Consider the following 22,476-nt stretch of genomic DNA (forward strand, 5'->3'; position numbering starts at 1 on the left):
ATCAATTCTTCGGCGCTCAGCTTTCTTTACAGTCCAACTCTCACATCCATACATGACCACTGGAAAAACCGTAGCCTGACAGAATGTGGTCCACTGGAGAAGGGAAGGGCAAACCACTTCAGTGTTCTTGCCTTGAGAACCCCATGAACAGTATGAAAAGGCAAAAAGATAGGACACTGAAAGATGAACTCCCCAGGTCGGTAGGGGCCCAATATGCTACTGGTGGTCAGTGGAGAGATAACTCCAGAAAGAATGAAGGGATGGAGCCAAAGCAAAAACAACACCCAGTTGTGGATGGGACTGGTGATAGAAGCAAGGTTTGATGCTGTAAAGAGCAATATTGCATAGGAACCTGGAATGTTAGGTCCATGAATCAAGGCAAATTGGAAGCATCTCATGGGATGCTGGTAAAAAAAAAAAAAACAACGCAGTCTTAGGCCCCATCCCAGAATCAGAAACTTGGGGTGGGGCTCAGGAGTCTGTGATTCTGACTGCCCACTAAAACTGGAGAACAGCTGTCCCAGATGATGCATGGTTTTGCCAGGACTGGCACTGGGTAATAATAAACCAGATCTCCTCCGAGGTGACATTACTCAGCGGCCACACACTGAGGTTTAGCACATTGGCCGTCACTGTTGTGTGGATGAACACACTTACACAATTTTGAAGGGCTTAGGACTTAAAAGTGTTAAAGAAGGTGGGTTCCCTTCCTCATGGCCCCTCATGTGTCCCAGAAACCCTGCTGGCACTCAGGAGGCATTTCCTCACCTGGTCTGACTTCCCTCCATCGAAAAGCACTCTTTTCCATCCTTGGAATTGAAAACCATGTCTTATTTAGGAGCCCTAACCAAGTATGCATACAGTAAAATGTGCTCCAGAAATGAAGCTAGAAGACTGCATTTTGTTTTTATATTCATATATAACTAGTATGCTAGGCACACTGACTTTTATTACCTGATTACCATCTATTTTCTAAGACTGTACCATTTTAAAGATTTCTTTTAGGTTATTGATTTCAGTACCTTCAGAGTTTTGAAATGTTCTTAAATTCCCTTTGAGAGAAAAATTCTGAAAGATGGCAAAACATATATTTTTTAAAGGTTCAATCCTGGGATTGATCGAAGCTCTGACTTGTGGGTTTAGCAAGGTTCACTCCCCACCCCCATGCCCCATTAATTTTTTTTTGTTTTTTGGCCCTTTTCCTTTACAGGAACTTAAGAATGAAGTCTGGGAATATTCTTCCTATGTGATGTGTTTTATTAATGATAAGCTCCTGGGTGATGCACTTGATCTACAGAAATGGGCCCACAAAGTATGGGATATAGTTGATTTTAAGCCTCCTGCACTTTACAAAGCACTTACTGTGGATTATTCTGCCAAATTCTTAAGAGACACCAAGGCAAGTTACACTAATTTTTTTAAAAAAGAAAATAGTGGAATCTTTGAGCATTTATATTGATTAAGCACTAATTACTGATAAACCTAGCAAAGGGAATATAAAAAGAGTAGAGGACTAGGTTAAATTCTCAATGAACTTGTGATCTTTAGTTGCCAAGAACTGGTGGGGTTTGGCTTGGAGGTGTGTAAAGCCAGCCTATCTCATAGCAGGTAGATGGTACAGGCAGAAGAGCATCCCTGTTCAAACATTTCGACTCCCCACGAGAAGCTTATGTGCGTTCATTGGCATCTATTTAAAAATATTAAGACCTCCTCCCTCAGACAAAGCCAAACCTATCCTTTACTCACTTTGAGCATGAGATATTTTGATTAGTATGTTGTAACACCTAAGTGAGAGCTACTGCACTGAGAGACTGGCAAGTTTGAGAAGAAAGGTGACACACAGGCGGCAAGAGGGGGAGCAGACGTGCTCTGGCACCGGGGGGTTTCCGATGGCAGAGGACAGTCATGAAGCTTGAGATCCAGAGAGCAGGAGACAGACATCAGGGTGGAATGGGCAACCTCCGTGAGGGTGGTAAATGTAGGCAGTTTTGCTCAGGAACCTTGTTGCAGCAACAGCTGCCACATGCTGAAAATCATGTCATGCCCATGGTGGCCGGTGCCTACATAAAGACCCAGAGCTAGGATCTGAGCCATGCAATGGCAAAGACCTTGTCTCGTTCACCCTTATTCAACCACTGCCTTGAACAGAACCTGAAACATAGGAGGTGCTCAGTGAATATTTTGTTGAATGAACAGTACACTTACAAAATGCTCGAAACTCTGGGTGTGGAGAGGAATTTAACATTCATAGCAGTTCATTCCCAAAGGGCCAAGAATCTCAAAGTACATGGTGTACTCTGGGGGTGGCAGAGGACAGCAAGGAGGCCAGAATGAGTGGGAAAGGAGGCTGGGGAAATGAGAGTATCAGTCGGGATTCTTGGTGCCAACAGCACCAAGCTGTTCTGATTAACTTAAGGAGAAAAAGTATGTACTGAAGGGATGTTGGTGAATCCATAACTGACAGGAAAGTTGGAGAGCCAGCTTTGGAAAGCAGGCAGGAACCAAGGGACACCTGGCAGCAGGAAAACATGGCCAGAGTCACGCCCCAGGAAAGTGCAGCCACGGTGCTGCCATGGGTCCCTGCTGCCTTCACTGAGCATAACTTCTCTGTTCTCTTTGGGTCTGTGTCACTCCCCAGAGGTCGAAGGCCCCAGGCAGAAGCACCTGACCAGTCAAGCCCAGATTATGTGCCCACACCCTGGCTCTCACATGGTGGAGAAAGAGAATGTTCTGCAGAGGCTGGTGCAACCCTGGGAGAAGTTTCCTAAATAGGAAAGGTGCTTTCCTTTCCTAATTTTTTATTTTACAAAAACAAAAATCAGAAAAACCCCAAAACCAGATCCACTAAAAAAAAGGTTGAACTTACTGTCCACTCTTAACCAGGGAGTTAGATTTTATCTAGAAGAAAGCAGGCCAACAGAACTTTTCATCAGAAGTATGACATAACCTTCTTTGGTGTTTTAGGAAAAAGTTTAGGGCTGAGGCCAAACAGGGTGGAGTAGGGAAAGCTTGATGGCAGGGTGGCCGTTTGGAAAGCTGCTGGAGTAGTGCGGGCTAGAAATAATGGCAGCTTGAATTAATTAGTGGGTGAGGAGAGAGGACCCAAATTCTAGAGAACATCCTTGGATTTTTTTGTCCAGAGGTTAGATTTTTCATTCTGAGTTAAACCCAGGGAGACTTGTTTACTTCTGGTTTGGAATGATAGAGTAGATAATTAGGTTTGGCTGATAGGTGACATTACCTTGTATTAAAAGTCACTTGCTCTGTTTTCATTAGGATTTCTAGAATTATCTACTCCTGACAACCACATAAAGATAATATATTGATGCCCAGGGAAGGACTCACGCATTTTAGAAGTCAGTCATAACTTCCAATATGTCCTCTTTTTCCTCCTAAACCTGTGAAGCTTACCATATTATGCCTCTTAAAGTTATAATATTCTTTTATAATTAAGAACTTGTAATACAGAAGCAGAGAGGCACAAACATAATCATAATTATTAATAGTATGGATATAAATACTTCATTCCTGGATACCAGGTATAGAGAGACATAATGATAGTGATACATTTAAAAATTATTTCATTTATGCCTCCTAGATTCTTAAGAAATAGGGCAGGGCAAATTATGTACTTGTTAAATCAGGCAGCATTTTTATGTAGGAGAATGGTGCCTAAGAGTTGCAGTGTATTCTATTAGATGTGGTTTGCTACCAAAATGAATGCCACTGTGATGAACAGTGTTTTCATTTTGGGTGCCTCTTTGTAGGGCTAGGCAAGGGCTCACAAATGTTAGCTGCCGCTACCAGAAAGGATGTCAATTGAAAATAAGAGCTTGGGGCATCTGGGAGTATGAGGTCATGAAAGAAAGAACTAAAAAGTACAGCATCCTCTCTTCCCTACCCTTGGCATAGTACCTATGCATAAAGTGGCCTTATTTTTCCACTCAGAAAGACTGTGGCCTGGCTCTGCTTAGCTAATCAGTGTAGTCTTTGAAAATCCAGAACACACAGTAACCAAATCTATGGGCTCATGTGGATCTTTTCCCAGAATTACTCAGGAAAGAAAAGGCTTCCCAGTCTGCTCTTTTTCCCAAAGGGACTGATCAGCGTTCCTTTCCACACCCAGTTTGTGATGTGGTTGCTATCTAGGCCATGTGTTCTCAGTCTTGTGTGATAGGTTAATGTGATTTACTACTAAAAGGTTTTAAAAAGCATGTTATTTAGGTTATAAAATTGTAGTATAATAAAATGAAACAAATTTTTAAAGTCATTCGTTTAATTTTGCTGTTACAGCATCTATTTTAATGCTGTCAGTCATCTTAACACTGAAAACATTATGATGTTATATTTTTGGTCACTTCTAAAACTTTCTTCCAAGACGCTGACCTGCATTACCTTCTTCTCTTTAATTTTAAATAGCATAATTTTGTGTTCTTGGACATTTCCATTGGTCTTTATCCAATTGGAAGATTGATTTTTGAGGTAAGAGGATTTTGGTGGTTGTTTTTTAATAAGTTGGGAAGAGTATCTCTATCAAAATGTTTAATCTTTGAAAACTTTTCTCTTTATTTTTAGCTATATTCTGATACATGTCCCAAAACATGTAAAAATTTTCAGATCTTGTGCACAGGAAAAGCAGGGTTTTCCCAAAGTGGCATCAAGCTACATTACACAGGTTCCATTTTCCATCGAGTGGTAAGGAATGGCTGGGTACAAGGAGGAGGTGAGTTTGAAACCTTAAATGCAACTTGGCTGCAACATCAAATCCAAATATCCAAACTTCTGTTTATCTGCCACTTTGAAATTCATACAGAATTAGAATATATTTAACATTATGTGTTATATATAGATATATTTAAAGGATGGTCAAATGATGAATTAAATATTCATACTCTTTTTAAAAATTCCATCATTATTAAAATAAATCTAAAGTGTGTTACTAGGAATATTCCAGATTAAAAAGTGATATAAGAAAGTAGGATGGGTAACATTTTTTTTTAACCAAAAGATAATTCTAAATGCTCACCTAAAAATAAAGTATATAGAAAATACAGTGTTTTTAAGAAACATACTAAAGGTAGGAATTTGAAAACAGAATAAACGAAAAACAGCTTATTTCTCACCAAAGATGTTACACTGTTACAACTGAAATAAGATCAAAAACATTTTGGTCTCCATCTTTGCTTTCTTTCCAGGTCAACCCTTTGGCTTTACACAAAGGAGGTACCTTGATTAGCAACACAAAATTCAGTTTTAGAGGCCTTTTTTGGAGATATCCCATAGGGAGCAATCAGGCAGCAATTTAAAAATAATTGGTTTAGTGTGGAAGGAGATTTTCTTGAACTTGATGAAATATGCAAAGGCTTAAATTAATAATGTTTCATTATTTTTCTACAATCTGGAACATTCTCAGGCTGATGAGGAGAAAAATATAGATTTAATACAGTATCTTGTATGTAAATCAGTTTCTCCAAAATGAGATATCACCAGTACTGTTTCTAATCCAGTTGTTTTTCTACTTAATATTTATGGTGTGTGCTGTCACTTCAATCGTGTCTGCCTCTTTGAGACCCTATGGATTGTAACCTGCTAGGATCCTCTGTCCATGGGATTCTCCAGGCAAGAACACTGGAATGGGCTGCCATGCCCTGCTCCAGGGGATATTCCCAACCCAGGGATCGAACCCATGTCTCTTACATCTCCTGCACTGGCAAGCAGGTTCTTTACCACTAGTGCCACAAGGAAAGCCTGGTCATATGTCAGTGTGTCTGTGTGCGTGGGGTGTGTGCGTGCGTGCGTGTTTGCGTGTGCGTGCACGCGCTCAGTCATGTCTGGCTCTGTGCAACCCTTTGGACTGTAGCCTACCATGCATGGGATTTTTCAGGCAAGAATACTGGAGTGGGTTGCCATTTCCTCCTCTTAGGTGTCTTCCCAACCCAGGAATCAAACTTAAGTCTCCTTCATTACCCCTGAGCCATTGGGAAAGCCCACGTGAGTACACAGAAATACATAAAATTTTTATGGGCCCTCTTGAGGATTGTCTTATATTAACAAAAATCAAAGACTGTCTAAATGTTCACCAATGGGAAATTAATTAAATCAGCATAGCAATATAATGAAAAATTGTGCTATGCTGTGCTTAGTCGCTCAGTCGTGTCCAACTCTGCAACCCCATGAACTGTAGCCATGTAGGCAAGAATACTGGAGTAGGTTGCTATGCCCTCCCCCAGGGGATCTTCCCAACCCACGGATCAAACCCAGGTCTCCCGCATCTGAGCCACCAAGAAGCCCCTAAAAATTTTATGTGGTTATGTATATTGACATATATAAAATGTTTAGGATCTGCCTGTTTTTTTTTATCATATTGCTATGCCAACTGAAGTAGTTTCCCATTGGTGAACATTTAGACTGTTTTTGATTTTTTATTAGTATAAGATAATTCTCTGCTGCTGCTGCTGCTAAGTCACTTCAGTCGTATCCGACTCTGAACGACCCCATAGACGGCAGCCCACCAATCTCCCCCGTCCCTGGGATTCTCCAGGCAAGAACACTGGAGTGGGGTGCCATTTCCTTCTCCAGTGCATGAAAGTGAAAAGTGAAAGTGAAGTTGCTCAGTTGTGCCTGATTTGTAGCGACCCCTGGATTGCAGCCCACCAGGCTCCTCCATCCATGGGATCTTCCAGGCAAGAGTACTGGAGTGGGTTGCCATTGCCTTCTCCGAAGATAATCCTCAAGAGGGCCCATATCTGTGTCTCCTGATACTTAGTTCAGTGTTGTCACTGATCTTCCAGATGCGGTGTTCTGTTTTGTTTTTAGCTAGACCTCCTCTCACCCCTTTGAGCCAGAACAGGATTTGGGGAAAGTAGACCGAGAGTCCCTTGGACTGCAAGGAGATCCAAAGTCCATTCTAAAGGAGATCAGTCTTGGGTGTTCATTGGAAGGACTGATGCTAAAGCTGAAACTCCAATACTTTGGCCACCTCATGTGACGAGTTGACTCACTGGAAAAGACTCTGATGCTGGGAGGGATTGAGGGCAGGAGGAGAAGGGGACGACAGAGAATGAGATGGCTGGATGGCATCACCGACTCGGAGGACATGAGTTTGAGTGAACTCCGGGAGTTGGTGATGGACAGGGAGGCCTGGCGTGCTGTGATTCATGGGGTCGCAAACAGTCGGACGTGACTGAGCGACTGAACTGAACAGAACTGAAGACCATGATATTTATTTATCTGAGATACAATTTCCAAAAAGTTCATAGGTCTCAGTTCATGTTTTCAGATAACAAAGCAATGATGTTTATGGAGTTTGGAAAAAGATTCTGGTTAATAGATTCAGATCCAAACTGACACGTGTAAGTTGTACCATGTTGGATAAGGAAGTTGTCATCTCTGAGTCAGTTTCCTAATCACAAAATGGGGATAATTATAATATTATAGGATAGTGAGGATTCAAGGACATGGTATATTGAAACTGCTAAGCTCCGTAAGCACCCTCCTCCTTCAGATGTCAGATTCTCAGAGGGCTTTGGGTAGAATTTTGGAGTATAGGAACTGACTGTGGTTTGGTGTTGTGCCTTAGGATGCTTCCAAGCACTACTGCTTGCTCTCTGGGGCCAAGAGGCCCTACAAATTCTTCTTCCTCCCTCGACCCTATCTCATCATCTGACCTCTCCCTCTTGCTAATTCTGCTCCACACATAGGGCTCCTTGCTGTTCCTTAAGTATATCAAGCATATGTATGCCCTGAGGTCTTTCATTGTTTCTTTTGCCGGAGATATGTACACCCAGCTATTCCTCTGCATATCCCCCTGCATCACCCCCTGACCTGTTTCTGGTTTTTGCTAAAAGAGCTTATCTCAGGGGGCAATTACCTGACCATCCTATTCAAAAACTGCTACCTTCCTCTCTCTCCATATACCTCTCCTCACCCCTTTCTGGGCCGCTCTCCTGTCCCCTTACCTAGCTTTATTTTTCTTTCTAGCACTTTTCACCACAAGACATACTATTAATACTTCTTTGTTAACTGACTTTCTTTTCAATAGAATGTAAGTTCCATGAGTGCACAGATTTTTAATCTGTTTTATTCACTGTTACATCCTCAAGTTAGAGAACAGTGCCTAGCATACAGTATTAGTAGATGCTTTTTAAAAGTTTGTTCAAAGAATGAATGAACAGATAAACAGGAAACATACATTCTGTTTGTTTCTAAAGCTGAAGTTAATGAAGATACCAAGTTGTTAAGCCACTTTGGCAGGCTCCTCTTTGTGGCTCCCACAAGGCCTACTGCCTTGAGAAGGATCTCTTGAGATTTACTTTAATATATTTTATCATCATCATGGTCATCAGAATGATGGTGAAAATGATAATGAGAAGATGCATTCCATAAATGTGTGATGATGCACAATAATAATGGCCACTAGTGAAGGAGGATGATACTCTGCCAGTCACCATACATGTGCTCTCCCTACGTGACTGCATTTCACACTCAGAACCACCTGGGAGGCACTTCCAATAATCGCTGTCTACAGCAGATGAGGAAACAGTGTTGGGAAAGGTAACCAACATCAAGATCAAAATCAAAATCAAAATCATCTGACTTTGGAGTTTACTTTTAACCACTGTTCTGCATTGCTGAATCTGTTGTCAGAGGTATAGAAGATATCCAGAGCTGAATTCAAAGGGGTGGGTTATGGCCACAAAAAAATATTAAATACTGACTGACATGGTGTCAATATAAAATATTCACCTGGGAGATCAGAAGCAAAGGGCAAGAGTAGTGACAAGTGTTGGAGAGAGAAAGCAAGGGAGTGTCCCTGGTGTTTACATAAGTCAGCAGACGGGGAATCACCTGGGCAGGTTCACCGAGCAAAGCAAACTCTGGGACAGGAAGGAATTGGTGCTAGAGGACATTCAACTTCTCTAAACCCGGATTTAGCCTGTGGCTACTGCAGCAGGCTTCTGAGAACAGCCTTGGGCTGTGTGGTGAATGGGGTGGGGGTGGCAGGAAGGAAGTATATATCTGGCTGAGTAGGTTGAAGACTTAAGGTTTAACTTTTGAACCAGCTTTATGAGTAGTATAATTTAAACGCTATATGCCCCTTTCCTGCATAAATTCTCTTCACATGCTTGCTGTTGCATCAGATTTCTTTAAATAGGACACTTTTATTATAAAGCACTCATATTGAGTTTAAATGGGCCAGTTCTTCAACATTTATTTACTGCACATTATTTGAGGAGGCCGTCTAAAGAGCTGAAAGAAGGAAAGGGGGTGATGGGGAGAACACAGACCTCGGAGACCTCTAGTTTCACTAGAGTTAGCTTTGCTTCTGTTGTAGCTGTGCACAGAGGAGTTTTATAGTAGGATCACTGCCTAAGCCAAAATATGCATATAATGCATATAATGTGAAACAGGTTTTATAAATACCACTAAAAAATATTTATATTGCAAAGGAACTTCAGTTCTAAAACACCAGAAAAATGAGTTATCACTATAGAGTTCCAAAGAATAAAAATTTGAATATTAATTATTTTTAGAGCATCTATTTTCATTCTTGTGTTAAAAAGACCTCACTGTTCCTGTTTCATCCTCAGCTAAATCTTCCCATTTTTTTTCTGAAAAGTAAGATCAACCATGGAATAACTTGTGAAATAAGCCGAACCTATATGAACACACTTAATTTAAATTCTGGCCACAATTATAATTTAATACTTCATCATTTCAAAGGTTTTACATTAAATTTAGCCTACTTGGGAGTTATGAGGGGAAAAAAATGGGGTCATGAATGTTAAAGTACTTACAAAATACAAGTGAAATCATTATAGAAATATTTTCATGGTATAGATACTGAACAATTAGGTCACTTACTCTAGTTATTGTTATAAATGGAATCATAATTTAAAGCATTTTCCCCCTGCCATTATCTCTTTTTTAGTTTCAGAATTTTAATGTTTATTTACTGCTATTTCTCAGATATAGTTGCTGGAAAGGGAGACAATGGAGAGTCAATTTATGGACCAACATTTGAAGGTATGTGTCTTTAAATTTTGTCAGTCATATTTTAATTGATTATTCAAATTTAACAGGACTGGACAATTTCACGATCTCAAATAAGATAGCCTTTGGAGTAATAATACACTACAAGGACACATGCTAGAAGTGGGAGTTAAAAATGGGATAGGTGGGAAGGCACCCCAATTCAGTTCAGAACAGCTTTGTTCTTTCTTTCACTTGCCTCATTGTATTATTTCTTTAGAATAAGTTTCTAAAATTAGGATTGTAAGAGTAGAAGGGAATTTATATTTTTAAGGCTTGTACTTTTGCTATGCTCATACTTAGAATTGGTACCTGATAACTATGCTACTAAGACTGCCATTGGGGATCCTGGGAAGGTGGTAGTGGCATAGTTTTTTAATTTTTTGAAATCCCAACCTATGTGGATCACAATAAACTGTGGAACATTCTGAAAGAGATGGGAATACCAGACCACCTGACCTGCCTCTTGAGAAACCTGTATGCAGGTCAGGAAGCAACAGTCAGAACTGTACATGGAACAACAGACTGGTTCCAAATAGGAAAAGGAGTACGTCAAGGCTGTATATTGTCACCTTGCTTATTTAACTTATATGCAGAGTACATCATGAGGAACGCTGGGCTGGAAGAAGCACAAGCTGGAATCAAGATTGCTGGGAGAAATATCAATAACCTCAGATATGCAGATGACACTACCCTTATGTCAGAAAGTGAAGAGGAACTCAAAAGCCTCTTGATGAAAGTGAAAGAGGAGAGTGAAAAGGTTGGCTTGAAGCTCAACATTCAGAAAACTAAGATCATGGCATCTGGTCCCATCACTTCAGGGGAAATAGATGGAAAAACAGTGGAAACAGTGTCAGACTTTATTTTGGGGGGCTCCAAAATCACTGCAGATGCTGACTGCAGCCATGAAATTAAAAGACGCTTACTCCTTGGAAGGAAAGTTATGACCAACCTAGATAGTATATTAAAAAGCAGAGACATTACTTTGCCAACCAAGGTCCGTCTAGTCAAGGCTATGGTTTTTCCCGTGGTCATGTATGGATGTGAGTGTTGGACTGTGAAGAAAGCTGATCGCCGAAGAATTGATGCTTTTGAACTGTGGTGTTGGAGAAGACTCTTGAGAGTCCCTTGGACTGCAAGGAGATCCAACCAGTCCATTCTAAAGGAGATCAATCCTGGGTGTTCATTGGAAGGACTGATGCTAAAGCTGAAACTGCAATACTTTGGCCACCTCATGTGACAAGTTGACTCACTGGAAAAGACTCTTATGCTGGGAAAGGTTGGGGGCGGAGGAGAAGGGGACAACAGAGAATGAGATGGCTGGATGGCATCACCAACTCTATGGACATGAGTTTGGGTGAACTCCGGGAGTTGGTGATGGACAGGGAGGCCTGGCGTGCTGTGGTTCATGGGGTCGCGGAGAGTCGGACACGACTGACCGACTGAACTGAACTATCCTACTAAGACTGCCGTTGGGAATCCTGGGAAGATGGTAGTGGTAGTGGCATAGTTTTTTAATTTTTTGAAATCCCAACCTAAAAATAGACAAAAAACTAGATGGAAAACTAAAGACCCATGGATAACACAACGAAACTACATTCAAGGTACCTACACGAATTTCAAATATAAACAGGTGAGGTCAAATTACCAACAGTCACACAATCCGTATGGTATCGGCATGGATGTGAGCGAAAGCAGGACATTTTTGTCAGAGCTGCGGATATAAAACCCCACAGTAGACAAGAGCAGGGTAGTGCATGGGACCCCTCATAAGACTTGAGGCCAGAGCAGTCAAACCTTTGTGAACTCTCAAAACTGATCTGAAAGCCCTCTGTTCCAGGACAGGCCCACACTGAGGAAGAAGTGCTGGGAATGGAATCAAAATTATGCAGGTATAAGAATAACAGTGATGAAGAGGGAAAGGGAACAGAGCCAGGAATCCCAGAAACCAAGATGCCACACAGATGAACAACACATGAAAACAGCACTAGAGGGAGTTTGTGAAGTTGGGAAACTACCTTCCTTCTAAAGCCACACATCCTTCTAAACACTGAGGGAGACTAATTTTACATAAAAATGAAGTTGTATTAGAAAGCAGCAGAAATTTTCTTGAAAAAAAAAGTGCATAGTCATATAACTACAGATAATGAAAGTACCATAGAAAGAAAGCTCACAGGTCAAACTGATTTCAAAATAAGCTAAAAGACATAAAGAAAATGATATGACAGGAAAGAACTCGTAAATCAGAATTAGAAAACCTCAGATATGAGGTTGTTTACAGAACTGAATAAAAGAATTAGTAATAAAAGAAAATTCCAGAAATGAACAAATTATAAGGAACACAAGACCAAATAAAAACAACTGATATGTGTATTAAAAGAAGCAAAAGGCAGAAGGAGAAAACATTTTTTAAACCAAAACGAGATGAATAAAGATGAAAAGGATTTGCAACAGTGATACAGAAAGAAGACCCAGCACACAGATGATAAGTACCCTTAAGGAATTAAACCAACAGAAGGGAATGGAGCAGACACTAAGAATCATAATTGTAAAAAGCTTTCCTGGAATAAAAAAGGATCTGATATTCTGTATTTTGTTTGGGTGGTGGTTACACAACTATACCCAACTGTCAAAATGCATCAAACCAAACATCTAAAATATATGCATTTTACTGCGTGTTCATACCTCATGTAAAAATATCTTTTTCAAAACTTGAAACTACTTACTGAAAGAACAGACAGCTACCTGACAATACTGAACCAGAACAACACCAGACACATTTTACTAATATTATTAGATATTAAAGAAAAAGAAAAAAGAATCATTGGGTAGTTAGACAAAAACAGTAAGTGATTTATAAGGGAAAGAAAAGTACATTATCATCATATTCTTATGCCAGAAGAAAACAGAGTAATATATTTATGATGCTCAATTAAAATGAAATGTGAGCTGGGGGCTTTATATCCAGTCAAACTGAATGTGAATTTTAAAGGGTACACAGAGTTATCAATATGTAAAACTTCAGGGAATAGTGTTGTCATGAGTCGTTCCTGAGGAATCAGTGACTGCAGAATGAGTTTCATTCAGCCAGATTACAAGAGGGATCCTGACAGAAGAATTGGTGGTGAGCATTAATCATATAATTACTTATGAAACTAAAATTTAATGAGGAATAAAAGGATGAGAGTATGACATATAATGACTATATGCTTAGTCTAACAATTTTTTAAAAATGAAAGAAATGAGAATATATGCAAAATTTTAAACTACTTTCAGTTAAATTTTACTGGTGATAGTTGTATTATACTGAGATTGTTGTATATACAATGTAGGAAAAAACAAGTAATTATGAGATATTCTAATTTTATAACTTCCTGTTCTTCAGAGTTAGAATCTTCATTGTGGAAGAAAGGAAATACAGATAAAATATGACAGAGGTTAACAAGTAAAATATTCCATAGTCCTGGATATGAATTGGAAATATCCTGTTAAACTCAAGAAGTATCGTATCTATATCTTAGTTCTGGCCATGGAATTTATCTACAGTGACCAGCCCAGTGGTGATACATTCTCCTAGAATTTAGATTGTTGTTTTGAAATGTCGTTTATTGCTTAAAAAAACCAGGGCCTCTGGAGAACATAGCAGATTCCAGTTTTGAGACAGGAAATTTCAAAATGAGCATGGAAGCTCATGTTCAGTCATGCTATCATGACCTAGCCAAGAGCACTATTAAAAATTTACTGGGGTCATGGCAAAGGGCTCAGGAGTCAATTTGAAGTCTCTCTCACTGCTCAAAGATGGAGTAATTTGAGTGGTAATGGCAGCTAACTGAAACCCAACAAAGATTTTAAATCCATGAGTTCATAATGATATTGTAAAATAAATCCTACTTGTTTACCTTCGGGGAAATGATAGGAAACAAATTCATTATCTTGAAAACTGATAAATACAGGTAAAAATCAAGCATTTCTCTTGCCTCTCCTATAGGAACTATACTAAATCATAGATAAGGGGAAACATCTTGTTGAAAAAGAATTCCAATTAACAGTGAAAAGGAAATGAGAATGTCATCACTTTGCTGCCCCCAGTGAAATAGTGGATGTGGGCATTTGCTGCATGAGTATCTACTGCCTTCACAAGAACAGGGACAGTCAGACAGTGTGGGCCTTGTGCTGAGAGAACACACCACCAAAGGGACAGAACATGAGCCTGATGAAGCTTTTGGACCCAGAATCCAGTCTGCGAGAAATGCAACCAGTTCTGCTAGTAATATGTTCCTAAAAGATCTCTGTGCTTTGTCAAACCACACAGTAAAAACCACAGGGCTGACTGATGGCAAAACTGAGGTTAAAAAAAAAATTCCTCGGTGACATATTAAAAAATAAGTTCGCAATATAATAAAAACATTAACATAGTTTTGTATGTTTTATGTGGTCAAGAAACACATCAGTGTGATAATAAATAAAGCACCTTACCCTGAAAAGCCCCTGATGTCTGTGGAGGCGGTGTGGGAAGAGCTGCATCTTGTGAGTGATCTGGAGGTGGCGGAAGGAGCGTTCTCTGCAGTCGGAGGGAGGCTGTAACTCCAGATGTGGGTGGACGTGGCTCACATGCAGTGACCAAGGTGGTTGGTCACGTCTGAGGTGTCTGGCTCAGTTCAGTGAAGGCCGATTCCTACAGTTATCTGGTGGTTCTCCCGGAGGGAACGGCACATTAAAGCAGGGGTGAGCTTCATCATGCTCAAGTCATTCCCTCCCTCACATATCAATCAAAGTGAAGCAATATGCATCCTCAACACAAGCATTAACACAGAAATGACAGGACAGGGAACAAGAGAAACCTGCTGACTGCACCATGTGTATGCAATCGGCAGACTCCAGTCTGGGAGAAATCCTAAGGGTGAACTAGCTCAAGTTCAGTAACAGATACAGTGCAAGGAAAAGAAAGGGACAGAGATAAAACCTGTGTATTAAGAGATTTAAAAGGCATAACAAGTCCGGTAAAATGAGAGAGATGGAACTATAGTGCCTAAGGAGGTCATACTTGGATGGTAAAACTCTACGTGAGTTACATAAAACATTAAGTACGTGCTTTTGGAGGGGGAGAGGGACTTGACAAGAGACTCTGGGGAAGGCTGGCAAAGTTCTTGCCTGAATGGTGTTTAAAAGGGTATTTGCCTTATAATAACCTTAACAATAATTCTAACTATACGTTAGTTTTACAAGACTTTTTGTGTCTATATTTTAATAGAATGAAAAGTCTTTTTTAAAATAATCATATTGAATCAATGGCCAAGGAGAACAGGAAAAGTAAGAGCTAGTTTTCCTTCTAAATTCACGCGGAGACAGCTTTATCAAATGAAATCACGCAGTGACACCACTCATTTATTTATTTGTTCATATAACTTTAAATTATTAGGTGCCAACATGGTGCTAGGACCTTAGGAAACATAGATGTTATGAACAAGTTTCCACCCTTAAGGATTTCCGTGTTTTTGCCCAGACAGATGTTTAAACAGATAAAAATACTGGTGCGGTGCCCAGTGCCTTTACAGAGGAAGAAGCCAGTGTGACAGGAAAGAACAACTGACTGGGAGAGTTGAGGGTGCTGACCAGAGAAGCTCTGAGCTAGGTCTTAAGACATTGCAGACAAGGAAAGGGCATTTGGGCAGCTTTCCTGAAATCCTTAATCTCCGATCAGGGTCCACCAAACTTCTCCACCCCACAGCCATTATCAGATCACCCAAACTCTTTCTGCTTGGAAGTGCAGTCCCAGGCAGAGCCTGGGTCTTCCGTCCAGGAGATCGATCTCTTGGCTCATCCCCCTACTTGTCCCTCTGGACATCCCCTTGCCGTCCATTCCCCTTTCGCTCCCATTAGATACTGTGGGGATTTCCTCTCCAGCTGGAGGCCTGGCTCCTCTGGTGCCCAGGGAGCCTGGTGGGCTTAGGGAAGCTTTCATTCCTGTTTGTCTGGCAGTGCAGAATCAGGAATTCAGTACATTGTCAAGTGAAAAGAGATGCTCCCAAAGGAAAGATAAATGGCTGAAAGAGAGAATGCGGGGCCAGTATTCAAAAGAGCTACAGCATGGGTTCCCTCTTCATGTAGAGGGACTCACCCTCCCCCGGCCCCATGGAACGTTAGTTAATACATCGACAGCCAGACCTTCTTCTACGTTCTCTCACCAGACCGAATTTCCATGAGAGGCACAGTTAAAACCCAAGGCTTCTTAAAAAGTTATAACCACAAAAATCACTTCATTAAGCTTAACAGTGAATTTAAAAGAATGAAATAAATTTTACATAATTGTTGTTTTATAAATTGGTTAGTCTTTAACTTGAGCAAAGTCTGTTGTGCTTTACTTTGAATAATTTTTGATTTGTTTTTGGCTGTGCTGGGTCTTTGTTGCTGCGTGGGTTTTTCTCTAGTTGCGGCATGAAGGCTTTTCCTTGTGGTGGCGTCTCTGGTTGCAGAGCACTGGCTCTAGAGCATGGGGGCTTCAGCAGGCTGTGGGGCTTAGGCTCAGTAGTCGTGGTTCCTGGGCTCTAGAGCACAGGCTCAGAAGTCGTGGCACGTGGGCTTAGTTGTTCCACAGCATGTGGGATCTTCCCAGACCAGGGATTAAAGCTGCGTCTCCTGCGTTGGCAGGCAGATTCTTAACCACTGAGCCACCAGGGAAGCCTTGTTTTGCTTTATTTTGAATCACAACTTTTTTTTTTATCTTCCCAGATCCTGTTGTGAATGTTAGAAGCTAAATATCAGCTCTTCCCCTGCTTTGTATTCTTTGTATAATATCCCTAATCCTTCCCACTCTCAAAGGATTGGTGACTCCATGGCTTGGGCTGACTAGAGAAAAGGCTATTTATGTGAACAGCAGAAGAAAAGAAAGGATATATGTATTTTTAAATAATTTTATTCATTTTGGCTGTGCTGGACAGGGGCTCCTCTTCGTTGCAGTGAGCAGGCTTCTCACTGCAGTGGCTTCTCTCGCTGCAGAGCACGGGCTCTAAGCATGCAGGCTTCAGCAGTTGCTGCGCGCAGGCTCGGGAGTTGTAGTTCACGGGCTCCAGAGCACAGGCTCAGTGGTTGTGGTGCACGGGCCTAGCTTCTCTGCAGCATGTGCAATCTTCCAGGACCAGGGATTGAATCTGTGACCCCTGCACTGGCAGGTGGACTCTTAACCACTGCGCCACTAGGGAAGTCAGTAATGTATTTAAATACTGGATTATCCTTATTACTTTAAGTAGACCAGTTTCTTAATATTAGCATGTGCTCTAATTGACAAACAGATACAGCACTTAAAATCCATTTGTCTAATTCCTAGATCTCCTCTAAATGAAAGTAAACATTAACAAAAAGCAACTAAAAGTTGTACAAAAGTATTTTTTGGTAGAATTAAGAACTGAAGATAATATGGCTGGGTAGCCACTTAAGGGCTATTTTTTAAAAATTCTGAGATTTATAATATATACATAAGTTTCATATGTACAATTTAAAACTAATTATAAAGCAACCTCCTATATTACCATCCTTGTCAAGAAGGAACGACCAGCATGGCAGAAGCACCCCATCTGTCCATCCTCAATAATAACTCCATCTCCCTCTTAGAGGTAGCCTCTAACCTAACTTTTTCTGCTTTTCTTGTTAGTTTTACCACTCATGCATGCGTGCATGCTAAATCGCTTCAGTTCAGTTCAGTTCAGTCGCTCAGTCGTGTCCAACTCTCCGCGACCCCATGAATCACAGCACGCCAGGCCTCCCTGTCCATCACCAACTCCCGGAGTCCAACTCTTTGCGACCCCATGGACTGTAGCCTGCCAGGCTCCTTGGTCCATGGGATTCTCCAATCACTCATGCATTAAATAAAAAAATTAAGTTTTTCCTATTTTTGGACTTTATATGAAGTGGACTTGGGCTTCCCTTGTGGCTCAGACAGCAAAGAACTGGGCTGCAATTCAGGAGACCCAGGTTCAATCCCTGGGTGCGGGGGGGTAGAGGAAGATCCCCTAGAGAAGGGAAAGACTACCCACTCCAGGATTCTTGCCTGGAGAATTCCATGGACAGAGGAGCCCAAGGGCTACAGTCCATGGGGGTCACAAAGAGTTAGACATGACTGAGCAACTAACACTTCACTTCAACCCTGAATATTCACTGGAGGACTGATGCTGAAGATGAAGCTCTAATACTTTGGCCACCTGATGCGAAGAGCTGACTCACTGGAAAGGACTCTGACGCTGGGGAAAATTGAGGGCAGGAGGAGAAAAGGGCAACAGAGGAAAAGATGGTTGGATGGCATCACTGATTCAATGGATATGAGTTTGGGCAAACTCTAGGAAACAGTGAAGCACAGGGAAGCCTGGCGTGCGGCAGTCCATGGAGTTGGAGAGTCTGACGTGACTTAGCAACTGAATAACAATAATGAATGGACTCACATGGCAGGTGTTCTTTGTGTCTTTTCTTTTGTTCATCACTGCCTATGAAATTTATCCATGTTGTCTATAGCTGGAGAAGGCAATGGCAAGCCACTCCAGTACTCTTGCCTAGAAAATCCCATGGATGGAGCAGCCTGGTAGGCTGCAGTCCATGGGGTCGCTAAGGGTCAGACATGACTGAGCGACTTCACTTTCACTTTTCACTTTCACACATTGGAGAAGGAAATGGCAACCCACTCCAGTGTTCTTGCTTGGAGAATCCCAGGGACGGGGGAGCCTGGTGGGCTTCCATCTATGGGGTCACACAGAGTCGGACACGACTGAAGTGACTTAGCAGTAGCAGTAGCAATCTATAGCTGGAATTCTCTCATTTTCCTGGTTTAATATTATGAATATTCTTAAGGAATTTATCCATTCGTGTATTGATGAACACTTGGCTTTTTATTCCTAATGTCATGCACAAAGTCAACGTGTTTTAAAATAAATATTTCAGTGCCAAAGAATGTTCTGCCCGTGTTCTTTTTGAGAAGTTTTATGGTTTCAGATCTTACATTGGAGTCTTTAATCCATTTTGAGTTTATTTTTGTATATAGTTTGAGGGCATGAGGGTGTATTCCAATCTCTGTGTTTTACACGTAGCTGTCCAGTTTTCCCAGCACCACTTATTGAAGAGATTTTCTTCTTTCCATTGTACATTCTTGCCTTCTTTGTCATAGATTAATTGACCATGGATTTATTGCTGGGCTTTTGATTCTGTTCCATTGATCTATGTGTCTGTTTTTGCACTTGTACCATGGCTGTTTTGATTACTGTAGTTTTATAGTATAGTTTGAAGTTTGAGGGGGTGATACCTCTAGCTTTATTCTTTTTTTCCCAAGGTTGCTTTGGCATTTTGGGATATTTTGTGGTTCCGTAAATTTTTTTGTTGTTCCACAGAGTTTTTTCTAGTTTTGTGAAAAATGTCATAGGTATTTTGATAGGGAATGCATTAAATCTGTAGGCTGCTTTGCATCTTTGTATCTGTTTCCTAAGGCAAAAGAAATAAAAGTGAAAATAAATAGCCTAATTAAACTTAAAAGTTTTTTGCACAGCAGTGGAAACCATCTACAAAAATAAAGAGATAACCTACTGAATAGCATAAAATATTTGCAAATGATATGACTGACAAGGGGTTAATATCCAGAACATGTAAACAGTTCATATAATTCAATTTCAAAAAACCCCAAACAACCCTATCAAATGGGTAGAAGACCTTCATAGACATTTTTCCAAAGAAGATATACAGATAGCCAACAGGCACAGGAAAAGATGCTCTATATCACTAATCATTGGGGCTTCCCCGGTGGCTCAGAAGGCAAAGAATTTGCCTGCAATGAAGGGAGTGGGTTCGATCCCTGGGTCAGGAAGATCCCCTGGAGAAGTGAATGGCTACCCACTCCTGTATTCTTGCCTAGAGAATTCCATGGACAGAGGAGCCTGGCGGGCTACAATCCATGGGTAGAGAAATATAAATCAAAATGATTGATTCATTGAGAGATCACATTAGTCAGAATGGTCATCATCAAAAAGTCTACAAATAACAAATGTTAGAGAGGGTGTGGAGAAAAAAGAACACTTGCATATTGTTGGTGGGAGTGTAGTTGGTATAGCCTCTATGGAGAACAGTATGGAGGTTCCTTAAAAAACTAAAAATAGAACTACAACATGATCCAGCAATTCCACTCCTTGCTATATATCCAGAAAAAAAAACAAAAACACTAATTCAGAAAGATACATGTACCCCTGTGTTCAAAGCAGCACTATTTATAATAGCCAAGATATGGAAGTGACCTAAGTGTCCATCAACAGATAAATGGATACAGATGTAGTGTATGTGTGTATATATATAAAGAAATGGAGTGTATGTGTGTGTGTTTGTGTTTTTGTAGTATATATGTATGTGTAATATTCCATTTTGAATATTGTAACCATAAAAGTAACCACCATGGATATGGCTTGTTTCCTTGACTTAGCTTTGAAACTTAAAATAAGAATGGTCAGCGACTGCAGTTTAGAAAATCTTGACAGTTAATATTCATCTCTCAATACACACTCAGTCATAAAGAAGAATGAAATACTGTCATTTGCAGCAATGTGGATGGACCTAGAGAGTATTATGCTTAGTGAAATAACTCAGAGAAAGACAAATACTGTGTGTTACCATTTATATATGAATCTAAAAAATACTATGAACAAGTGTATATAGCAATACAGAGACAGACTCATGGATATAGAAAACAAACTAGTGGCTACCAGAGAGGAGAGGGAAGCAGGGAGGGACAAGGTAGGGTACAGGATTAAGAGATACATAGCACTACGTATAAAATAAACAAGGATATATTATACAGCACAGGAAATTATAGCCATTTTCTTGTAATAACTTCTAGTGGAATATAATCTGTAAGAATACTGAATCACTATGCTGCACACCTGAAACTAATATACTTTAAATCAACTATAATTTATTTAAAAATATAAAAAATAATTCATTAAAGCAGCAGTCTAAAATGGTAGGTAGCACACCCACTTTTATGTAACAATAAATAATTAGTGAACATCTTATTATTTAAAGATGCTGGTAAAATTAGAGCAGTAGGTTTAAAAAACTGATGTTGCAGGATTCAAGTCCAATTTCTACTTGACATTACTGTCTTCAGAAAATTATAAGGAAATGCCCCTAAACTGTCTGATTATTCTCTTACCAGAGAGAACGCAAGGCAATTTCCCTAAACCTGGGAAAGTAGTAGTTGCTTTCATTATAAACATCAGAATGAGTTTTATATTAAATTCAGAAACTGATTTTCATCAGCAGTTGAATTCTGGTTTCTAGTTCAAACAAAGTTATACCTTTAATGCTTTAAAAGTTCTCCCATAATCACGGAATTTTTGGTAAAAATGTTACAACTCTATAAATTTTCTTTCCAACTAATTCCAGATTTAAAAAAAAATTGATCATAATGTCTAAAAGCAATGACAAATATCGTTTTGTTAAAACTCTCTGAATCTTTGCTTGGACAGATTTCTTATGCCATGCCATTTTCTGTGAAATTAATGGGTTACTCTCTATTCCACCAAAATGAATATGGAATATCAATGTAATTATAAAGATACATTTGCACAATAATACTTTATTTGCATTTCATAAGATTTCAGGTCTTTATTCAGTGTACAGTTTAACAAGCTAAAAGTAACCACCATGGGTATGGCTTAATTGTTTCGTTGACTTAGCTTTGAAACTTAAAATAAGAATAGTCAGCAACTGCAATTTAGGAAAATCTTGACAGTTAATATTCATCTCTCAATTATCCCCAGAATTTGATCTAGTTCCTGAAAGAAAACTTTTACTGAATTTCTCTTCTATTACTTCCTTCTGTGTTTTTGAGTTTGGAGGCGAATCTTATTTCATGCTGGAAATGGTTCTTCCTACAAATGGTGGTCTAATAATCACTGTATAATTCTTTTTACTTATTAAATCTTCTGCTAAAAAAAAAAATCACTTTCCACAAAATCTTGGTCAATCCATGTAAGGTTTGAGATGAAAATTTACTTAAAAACTACTAACAATAAGCATAAATTATTTTCATCATCAGTATTTAAAGCCACACATGTGCCAAGTAATGTGCTAGGTGGCCCTGGGGATACAAGGTATGATGAAATAAAGTCCCTGCCTTCACAAACAGGAAACAACCTGTGAACAATTACAGAGTATTTTAAAGACTACAATAGAAGCCTGTAAAAGATGCTGTGAAGGGAAGGGTCTGTCCATGAAAGGTATCTCCAAGGAGGCATTTTTAATAATCACATTGGTAGTTTGAATAAAATATTACTGTCAAAACAATACAAGAATGTTTACTGACTTTAATTCCTAAAAAAGGTACGCACTTCCTTTTACATTTTTAATTTCAAGTTTTTCCTTTTACGTTATCAATTTTCTTACCACACTTGTTTTTAACGATGTTAATGATAAACTAAA

At 39.9% G+C, this 22,476-nt stretch overlaps 1 protein-coding gene across 3 annotated transcripts in view; it reads left to right on the plus strand.

Moving 5' to 3' along the window:
- Window positions 1–22,476, plus strand: part of PPIL6 (peptidylprolyl isomerase like 6) — a 36,047-nt gene that overhangs the window by 7,203 nt on the left and 6,368 nt on the right. For all 3 annotated transcript variants that reach the window (XM_055433549.2, XM_055433547.2, XM_055433548.2), the window contains 4 exons: window positions 1,211–1,399; window positions 4,420–4,482; window positions 4,576–4,723; window positions 9,970–10,026. In XM_055433549.2, coding sequence (XP_055289524.1) covers window positions 1,211–1,399; window positions 4,420–4,482; window positions 4,576–4,723; window positions 9,970–10,026 — 457 coding nt within the window. The remainder of the gene's footprint in view (window positions 1–1,210; window positions 1,400–4,419; window positions 4,483–4,575; window positions 4,724–9,969; window positions 10,027–22,476) is intronic.

The sequence above is a fragment of the Moschus berezovskii genome, chromosome 10, assembly GCF_049115385.1.
Source record: "Moschus berezovskii isolate FMDL1 chromosome 10, NW_MosBer_1.0, whole genome shotgun sequence".
NCBI lineage: Eukaryota > Metazoa > Chordata > Mammalia > Artiodactyla > Moschidae > Moschus > Moschus berezovskii.